Source organism: Protobothrops mucrosquamatus, unplaced genomic scaffold, assembly GCF_001527695.2.
Source record: "Protobothrops mucrosquamatus isolate PMUCROS unplaced genomic scaffold, P.Mucros_1.0 scaffold5015, whole genome shotgun sequence".
NCBI lineage: Eukaryota > Metazoa > Chordata > Lepidosauria > Squamata > Viperidae > Protobothrops > Protobothrops mucrosquamatus.
This window is the reverse complement of record NW_015390892.1, coordinates 29,027-38,297: the sequence shown is the minus strand read 5'-3', so window position 1 is coordinate 38,297 and position 9,271 is coordinate 29,027. Positions and strand designations below refer to the sequence as shown.

General features: G+C 50.5%; 1 protein-coding gene across 1 annotated transcript; it reads left to right on the top strand.

The window, feature by feature from the left end:
- Nucleotides 1-3,776: 3,776 nt before the first annotated feature.
- Nucleotides 3,777-6,177, top strand: LOC107299494 (protein PRR14L-like). The gene is made up of 3 exons (XM_015828848.1): nt 3,777-3,799; nt 5,557-5,628; nt 5,896-6,177. The coding sequence occupies exons 1-3, from the start codon at nt 3,777-3,779 to the stop codon at nt 6,173-6,175; spliced, it is 375 nt and encodes a 124-aa protein (XP_015684334.1). The 3' UTR covers nt 6,176-6,177.
- The last annotated feature ends 3,094 nt before the right edge of the window (nt 6,178-9,271 follow it).

Here is a 9,271-nt window from a genome sequence, read left to right as displayed (position 1 = left end):
TGCAAGCTTTCTTTATTTCTGGGCTAGCACCAAGTGCTTTACAGAATCACAGAGTTGGAAGGGACCTTGGAGGTCATCTAGTCCAACCCCCTGCTCAAGCAGGAGACCCTGCACCATTTCAGACAAAGGGCTGTCCAGTCTCTTCTTAAAAGCCTCCATTGATGGAGCACCCACAGCTTCTGTTCCACTGGTTAAATGTCCTCACTGTCAGGAAGTTCCTCCTTAGTTCTAGGTTGCTTCTCTCCTTGATGAGTTTCCATCCGTTGCTTCTCGTCCTGCCTTCAGGCGCTTTGGAGAAGAGCTTGACTCCCTCTTCTTTGGGGCAGCCCCTGAGATATTGGAACATCCTTCTTTTCACTAAACTAGACAAATCCAATTCCTGCAATCGTTCTTCGTATGTTTTAGCCTCCAGCCCCCTCGGGAGGCTTCATCAGGTCAAGGTGGGGTTTCCGCCTTTTAATCCTCTCTCACGTAGAATCGACCTGCTGCTTTGCAGAAGCAAAGATGGCTTCTGAGTGGCTTTTCCACAAAGTCCAGCCAAAGCTTTGATGAAAGGCTGTCCAGGGAGGGGCCCTTGGCCCCTGAGGCTAAGAGCTGGGAGGCAGGAAGCGATGGCCCCCCATTGCTCATCAGACACCCCCCCCCCCCGCCCCAGGCCAAATGATGTCGCCTGCAAGTGGACCTGTTCTTTGTCCATCTGAAGGCCTGTTGGAGTGGAAGCTCAGAACTCGGTCAAGCTCTCCAGTGGTCCTGGCAGGATCCCTCGCCCTTTGTGCACAATGAATGAAGACCAGCCTGCCTTTTCCCCTTCTGTCCGGCTCCTGCTGGGGACGCGCTTCTCGAGGGAGGCCTGTCCTGCCCAGGTGCCGGCAGAGCAGGAAGGAGGATGGCAGCCCAACGGATACGGCTCTCCCTTGTCTTGGAGATGAGCTGCTGCTACAGGGAGCTTCCTCCCACGCAGTTCGGGTGTTTGCTTTTGCCTTCAGCACAACGTCTGCTTCCTAGACCAGTGCTCTCCAAATTTGGCAGCTTTAAGACTTGTGGACTTAAATTCATGCTGGCTGGGGAATTCTGGGAGTTGAAGTCCACAAGTCTTAAAGTTGCCAAATTTGGAGAGCCCTGTCCTAGACACAAATAGGCCTGCTCAGTCTTCCTTGGAATACAGATGCAATGAATGTCGTCTCATTCTGTGTTATGTTCTAATTTTCTCTCTGTTTTCTGTGATTTCCTCCCCCCCCCCCCTGTAAACCAGCTTATGCCTGCCGCCCCTGGTGCCCGGCCTGCCATGTGACCCTTCCAGGACTGTGAAGAACGACGTCAGGTCAGTGCCCTCCTCCTCTACCCCCAAGACCTACTTAGATACCAAAGGAAGTGGTTCTGTTCTACTTGCCTCTAGCTCTCCCTCTCAGCGTTTATTTTTTACTTCGTCTTACCTAAGTGTCTCTGGGCCGTTCACATAATACAGCTGTGTTGAGCTGTCAGGAAGACACGGAGGCTGTAGTGCTTTGATGGGGGGGGGCTGTCCACTCACGGTTGCTTTGCAGAGCATCCTTCCCAAACGGGAGGTCCTGAGTGGAGAACTGCCCAGCTTTAAATATTCCACTGGAAAATGGCTTCTCTTCTGGTTAACAAAGCGAGTCTGCAGAGGTTCCCACAGGATCTGCCTCTCTTCATTCAGGTCAGCCGGGGTGGGCAAGGTTCGTTTTGCGGCCGACTTTGTCCTTTAGGTCAGGGCTTTTCAACCTTTTCACCCATTGTACCACTTTTAGGATATGGCAATATCCAAGTACCACCAGTCGCCTAGCAAGGTGTCAAAAACTTGATGAGCAAAAAAAAGAGGAAAAAAGTGATAAAGTGCAGGTAGTCCTCGACTTACAACAGTTTGCTTAGTGATTGTCCGAAGTTACAATGCATTGAAAAAAGGGCCCCCCAAGCCAGAGCCGAGCAAGACACCTGCCTGCCCACCCGGCGGCACTCTTCCTCCTGTCCGAGGTTTCCATTGTTGTGAGCATTTCTGTTGAGGATTGGCAGTGGGGGTGGGGTGGGGGGTGTTTGGTTTTTATTCCCCCCATCTGCTGGGTGGTTGCAGCAGGTTTTGGTCACTTCACATGACCCTGGGACACTGTGACCGTCATAAATATGAATCGGTTGCCAAGCATCTGAATGGAAATCACAAGACCCTGGAGATGCTGCAACATTCCAGCTGATCTGCGCTTTTTCTGGGCTCAGCAGAAGCCCCAGGATCAGTGCTGCTTTCCAGCTGATTGGTGCTTCTTCAAAGCTCAGCTGTAGCCTGGCGCTGATCCTGGCGCTTCCACTGAGCCCTGACAGCCCTGAAGAAGCACCGATCAGCTGGAAAGCGGCACTGATCCTGGCGCTTCCGCTGAGCCCTGACAGCCCTGCAGCTCCAGCCGTCTCTCGCTCAGGCTTGTGCGGTGCTGCCACCGGTTCAGCTCATTCCCCTCCCCCGCCACCACTTTTCTAGGATGGTCGCGTACCACCTGCCAGGTGCCCATGTACCACAGGTGGTACCCGTACCACTGGTTGAAAAGCCCTGCTTTAGGTCAGGGGTCCCCAACCCCCGGTCCATGGACCAGTACCGGGCCATGGCATGCCAGCAACCGGCCACACAAACAAGCAAAGCCCCATCTGCGAGATGCAGGCAGCACACAAAACCAGGCCCCCTTCGGGTCTGCGAAAAAAACCTCTCTCCACGGAACCAGTCCCTGGTGCCCAAAAGGTTGGGGGCCTCTGCTTTAGGTTGCTCAGGGCCCCACCAGCTCTGACCAGGCTGGGCGTTGTCAGTCTGGGGTCCATTCGCACCCACAAGAGACCTCGGCCCAGCCGGCCTTGAATTCCGCTGACTCTCATCTTCCGCCAATTTGCTTTGACTGTTAGCAGTTCAGATTCTTGCAGAGAATTTAAGCTTGGAATAAATCTTTACATTTATTTGAGCCGCCTGGATTTCCTGATCTCCTGGCTTGACCCTCTTCATTTCCTGCCATCTGACCTTCCTTGCCGTGGTTGACTTTACTGTCACTCTGTCCCTGGGCTCACCCACCTTTCCTCTCCTTTGCCACTTTGCCAGGTTGGAACCCATCTTGTCTGTGCTGTTGCCGACGTCTTGCCAAGCTCCAGAACCGTCTCACCCCCCTTTAAGGTTCCCAGCTCTTGGATCCAGAGATGGACACAAAGCTTCTGTCCTGGCATTGCCTAAGACTGGAGCTCAGCCTGAAAAAGTAAGCGGTGCAGTGGAAGCGAGGCCTCGTGCGCACCCACGCTGGCTGTCGCGTGCTTCTCATTGGTGCAGGGGGACCACGTTTGTCTTGGTAGAGTAAGTTACTGGGGGTGGAAGTAGAATAAGTGTGTGATAAGGAAATCCTGCTGGAGCTGAAGGGAATGTAGTTGGGGGTTACTCTCAGTGAGCATCAGTATCTCCTCCTCTCTCAGCTGCCTCTGAGGACCACCGGGAGAGGAGCTGGTGTGGGGTTCAGTGTAAGTGTTGGGGAAGCCACTGTGAAGGGAACTGTCTGTCAGCATCTGGGCCTGGCGTTCTATCAGCTCAGTCATTCACGGACTTGAGTGAGGAGAAGCCGAGATCATCCTTCCCATGGACCAGAGGGACAAACGGGGAGAGGCTGGTGTAACCTCCGGACTAATGCTGGAAATGTACGTCTCTCTTGTTCCCCAAGGACGAGTCCGAGGACAGGCCAAAGAAAGTCTCTCAGATCCGCATTCGGAAGACGATCCCTAAGCCAGACCCCAACCTCACCCCCATGGGGCTTCCCAGGCCAAAGAGGTAGGACCGTTGCCTTCATCTGCCAACTCACTTGGCACCTGTGGGGGTGGGGGGGATGGGAGCAAAGAGAGGTGGTGGGTGGTGCTACTTCTTTGAAAGCAGCCCACAGGTTGAAAAAAAAACAAAACCAGATCATTCTCTGGGTTGGGGGATCAACATACAATCAGCCCTTCAAGGTAGACCAGATGTGAATACCAAAGTTATAAATACTGAAACGTATTATAGGCTTGCAGGAACACATCTGAAAGCCCTCACCCCGTCCCTTGCCTTTATCCTAATGAGAATGAGGAAGGTCCAGTCTGGCTTTGGGCCGAGAGCTGCAGCTCTTCCTCAGGGTCATTCCCACAGCCAGCTACAATACTGGATAAGAAGCAGGAGAGTGGAGGGAGAGGGTCTGCGGTAGACGTTCGTCTTCTCTTCTTGAGCTTCAGTGTAGATACCTTCCCCCCACCCACATGGGACGTATCCCAAGAGAAGGCCGAGCGGTTTGCAGATGGAGCCAGTCAGGAGGAGCTCTGCGGCAGAGAGAACGCCAGCCTGCAGCGCTTCAGGGAAGGGCTCACTCGGACTTGGAATCCGAGGAGGCAGAACTCTTTTGAGACGAGGCATTGATCTGCTTAGCCCCGTTTGCAGTTATTATTTATATGGCTGCCAATCTGAAGCAACTCTGGATGGCTCTCAGTAACACTGAAACCAATAAGTAAAACAAAACTAAAACAGTGAAGCAATAAAATAATAAAAGTAACATGCCACTGTTTCTCACAACTCCAAAAGCAATGTACATAAAAATACTATAAAAGAATTAAGAAATAGCTTTATTTAATATTGCTCATAAGATGTATTGGTACCCCTAGGACGGGTAGGCAACCTTGGCTCTTTTATGCTGGCTCAGGAATTCTGGGGGTTGAAGTCCACGAGTCATAAAAGAGCCAATGTTGCCTACCCCTGTCCTAGGAAGATCTTTCCCCAGAGACCGCTGAATGTAAATGGCTGGCTCACTTGGCCAAAGGGCAGAGGGGGCCTTGGGGCAGGCAGCTGAGGCCAGGCGCTGACTCCCTGGTGATGAGATAGGGCAGGCGGGTTCTCTTTGGGAAAGAGCCCCAGAAGTAACAAGGGGCCAAGCTGTATGAGTAACCGGCTACATCTCGAATTGGATCTGGACCCCTGCAACATCCAGGTGTCATTTAGCTGAACCAAGGTGCCCCCGTCAGCAAACGGGCACCATCTTCCATACCAGCTGTAGCTGGAGGACAATCAAACAGCAAGTGGTAGAGGTGTATCCAGGAGATGAGATGGGCATGAGGGACCATCCTCGGTGCCTCCTGGTGATTTCCCCAGAGCTGGCTGAAGGTGGTCTTGCCACGGCTGTCCCCTCCCATTAACAGGAGTTGTTGGTCCAAGGGATCCTGCGATTGTAGGCCGACGCTTGGGAGTGATAGGTGAGGCAGCCATCCTATTGGAAGGGTTTGGTGCTTTTTAAGTGTATTTGCTTATTTAAATACTTTAAAAACAGCTCTGGACCCCCATAAGTAGCTCTGCAGCTGAGATGATGACACTGCTAACCTCTGCAGCAATTTGAAGCCTTCGCTGGTGGGACGAAGTGTCTTGCTTCACCCAATCACGATAAAGTAACTTTGGTACACAGTTAATAATCTTCCCTTCTCTGACTAAAGAATGGTAACTGCTGTTGGAATGTGATGTTCTTAATTAAGAAGATGTGTATTGATAGTGAGTTGCTGCCCCCTTTTGCCCTCCAGGTTAAAGAAGACGGAATTCAGCTTGGAGGAAATATATACCAATCAGAATTACAAATCGCCCCCGGCAACCAGGTTGGTTACAGACAACATAGCATCGGAATGGAGGATTTTGTGATTTGCAGGGAAAAAAAGTTGTGGGAAGCCCCCTTAAATGGATCTGCTTTCTACATCCGCTCCACGGTTGCAAAGGGTTTACATCCGTTCGTTTTGTGGCTTGAAAAAAAACGTAACCTGGCTTTGAGTCCAGTTGCTGATTGTGTGGAAGGGCTTTGGGTCCCTTCTCAGATTATAAGGATGATGCCCTATGTTCACTCCTTTTGGTGTTGTTGTTTTTTTCAGGTGCCTGGAAACCATTTTTGAAGAGCCAAAAGAGAAAAATGGGTCTTTGATCTCTATCAGCCAGCAGAAGAGAAAACGGATTTTGGAGTTCCAGGACTTCACCGTTCCCCGGAAGAGGAGGGCTCGCAGCAGAGTCCGGGTGACGGGTGGCTACACTCGGGCGCAGAAGGCGGCCATGGAAGGGAGAGAACTTGACATCCTTCTCATTCAGAAACTGACCGACCTTGAGACGTTCTTTGCCAAGGAGGAGACAAAGGAACAAGCCTCATTGTGTAGTTGAGTTTGGGTTGATCTGCCGGAAGAGCTTGTGGCGTTTCTGTGATCTGGTGCGCCTGGAAAGGGGATCTTGTTTTCCCACGGTTGGACCAACCTACCTGACTGAACCATATAGTGATATTTTCCTACATGTTGGAGGAGGATAATTAATTTCTGTTAACCTTATGAAACAGCCCTGTCTTTAGCCTCCATTATCACTAAGAATTAACATCTGTGGGTTTTTTTGAAAAAAGATCTGGCTAAAAGTGTAGAGCAGAACAAAGGCTACAGCACCTTCAGAGACGTTAGGATTGTAAAGACTTCCCAAAGTTAGCCATGGATTTGCCTCTGCTGCTCTTCTGGTTCTTGAGCCCTAGTAATGTGGCAGCTGGGACGAAGGATTTTTTTTGGGGGAGGGTGTTTTTTGTTTGTTTCTAGCAAGTCTCCTTAGTTTGCATCGTTGGGCAGCAGGTGTCCATCAGCAAGCATGCTTTGCTCAAAGTAGAGAAACTGTGTGGCATCCAAATTGTGTTCTGTGGCAGACATAGCTAGTTGTGGCACTTTGTTTCACTGCGTGAGGACCCAGCGCAGAGGTTCACCTCCAGATCCTGCACTAGGAGATGCAGGATCCCCAGGAAGTGGCTTTACTCTGTTCCGCCTTCATCGCCATCTGTTCTGCAGGCTTCCTCTCGGGGTGACTTCTTGGAATTGGGGCCAGCGAATGTGTTGTAGGAGATTTTAATTGTGACGGGATGCCAGAATGCCAATGAGACCTCAACAGTCCTTCATTTTCTGTGTGTTTTCCTTCTACTACCTGGACTATTGCTCAGCACCTCTCGTTAATTCCCGTTTCCTGATTGTGACTTGCTTGGGGCCTGCATGGAGTGGTCTGTACAAATGCAACAAGAAGCTGGTTGGGAGCGCGAGTAGCAGTGTGTTACTGGATCCCGGTAGAAGTAGCAGCTGTGCAAAGCCACACAGAGGAAATTGTAGACTTGTACTTTTCCTTAGGGGTGCTTGGGAAACTTAAATATTTATCTTAAATGAAAACTTTACATGATGATCAACAGCTGTTCGCTGTCTATAGTGCCTGTAATTTGGGCCAGATTTAATGGCTGAATCATTCAAAGGGTTTGCCTTTTGCTTCCTCGCATCTAAAATTTGCACTTTTGGTACCTTAAGGCTCATGTGGACACTTCCTATTACCTCTGGGGTGGACTCTGGGGGCAAATGATGGTATGCCAGACAGGGATGAAAATGGTGGCCTGTTCCTTGACCTCGCATTCCATACCCGAATAGGCAAGAGGTTGGAATCGGCCTTGTAGATAGATGACAGAGGGCCTTAAAACCGGAGTAGTAGAGGGGCCCAGCCACACGTGTGCCTGGCAGTAGAAATTTAGCGTTTCTGCTCCACATTGTTTTCCCACTGGGAAAAAGAGAATGGGAATACTTTTTAATAGTCGAGATCCAGAGCTGGTTTCCTGTGGGACTGTGACATTATATGTTTGCTGCTGCATGCAAATTGTTGAGACCGGAGGTTCTCCCTTCGTACTTTGGATCGTTGTAGAAGGTCCCTGATTGCCTGTAATCTCCACGTTTTGGGTGGGCTGAGTCGAATCATTTACTAGAAGTATCCTTTTTTCCCATCGTGGGATTTGACGACATGACGCGCCAGTACAGATGCCGATGTGGCAATTCTGGTTCGGAGGTGGGACCGCTGCTCTGACTCTGCAGGTGGGCGGGTGACTACGTGGCCTTCCTCTTCTGGCAGCCTTAAAATGGCAGTTGGCGTGCTCCGTCTGTTTCCTCGGTGCTTTATGTCTGAAGTTACACGGGTGTGAATGCAAGGATTCTCAGCGTGGTTTTGCTGCAGCTGTCCAGAAGAACAGGGGTCTCCAACCGTGGCGACTTTAAACTTGTGGACTTCAACTCCCAGCATAGCTGGCTGAGGAATTCTGGGAGTTGAAGTCTTCAAAGTCACCACGCTTGGAGACCCCAGCAGAAGAAAATACAGCCACTGGAGTGACAAGGTGGGCTCTGTGGTTCCCCCAAGGCTGCCTCAAAGGAAGCTGCACCTCGGAGGGGCCGCGGTGGGGCTGCTGCTGAAGGGCCCTCGGAGCAGGCCTGCCAGAGGCCTTCAAGCAGCCCCCTCCCCAGGCAGGGACCAAATGCTTACCTGACTTTCAGAACAATCATGAAAAAGATTCTACTAAGAGCACTTGAAAGAAATCTCTTCTCAGGAAAATGCGGAGGCAACCAAGGATGTGATTTAAGGGGTTTTTTTGGGGTGGGGAGTAGACTGATATTTGCTAAAATCTAATTTGGGGAGGGCTGTGCCTATCGGAGAAATCAGGGTGCGGGGGTCCAGTCTTGGTGTAGGTGTCATCCTGGGGCCAAGATCAGCTCTGAGCTCCAACAGGTGGGTTTTGAGCCCGATCACACTCCCCCCCTCCCCCCCCCACAGACCTGAGCCTCTTGGGGGCCGCCATTGGGAGCAGCGTGAGAGGAAGACCGCTTGGTTAGCCTTCTCGTAATCCAAACCAAATGGGAATTTGCACACTTCTGTACTGGTGGCTGTTCTGTGCCATTGTCACATGGTTTTTTTGTTTATTCCTGTAATCTTTTTGAGTTTCAAATTCACTTTTTCTAGTGTTTAAATTATGGAAATAAAAAATTTAAATAAAGAAGTGCTGATGGGTTTTTTTGTACAAGTTACCTTTATTAAAAATTTCAAAAATACACAAAGCGAAAAGGACAAATGTAAAAATAAAAAGATAAACTATCTCTTTGTCCCAATTGTTTTAATATAAGCAAAACTCTTTAAGTACGCTAAACTGCGAGTGCAATCCTGTACATTGTTATGAAGTCTGAAGCCCCAAATTAACTTTAGTTGACGTGCAAACGATGTTTCTGTTGATACTGCGTAAGTGGAAATGTCCCTTGTAGAGCAGGGGTCCCCAACCCCCGGTCTGTGGACCAGTACCGGGCCGCACAAACAAGCAAAGCCCCATCCGCGAGATGCAGGCAGCACACAAAACCACACACTCTCTGGTCTGGAAAAACCTCTCTCCCCGGAACCAGTCCCTGGTGCCCAAAAGGTTGGGAGCCTCTGCAGTAGAGG

What these genes read in the sequence shown, in the direction of transcription:
- LOC107299494 (XM_015828848.1), top strand. Translation starts at nt 3,777, where the DNA reads ATGGGGCTTCCCAGGCCAAAGAG. An exon ending in GGGCTTCCCAGGCCAAAGAG is followed by an intron (nt 3,800 to 5,556) that starts GTAGGACCGTTG and finishes TTTGCCCTCCAG; the next exon opens with GTTAAAGAAGACGGAATTCA. An exon ending in AAATCGCCCCCGGCAACCAG is followed by an intron (nt 5,629 to 5,895) that starts GTTGGTTACAGA and finishes TGTTTTTTTCAG; the next exon opens with GTGCCTGGAAACCATTTTTG.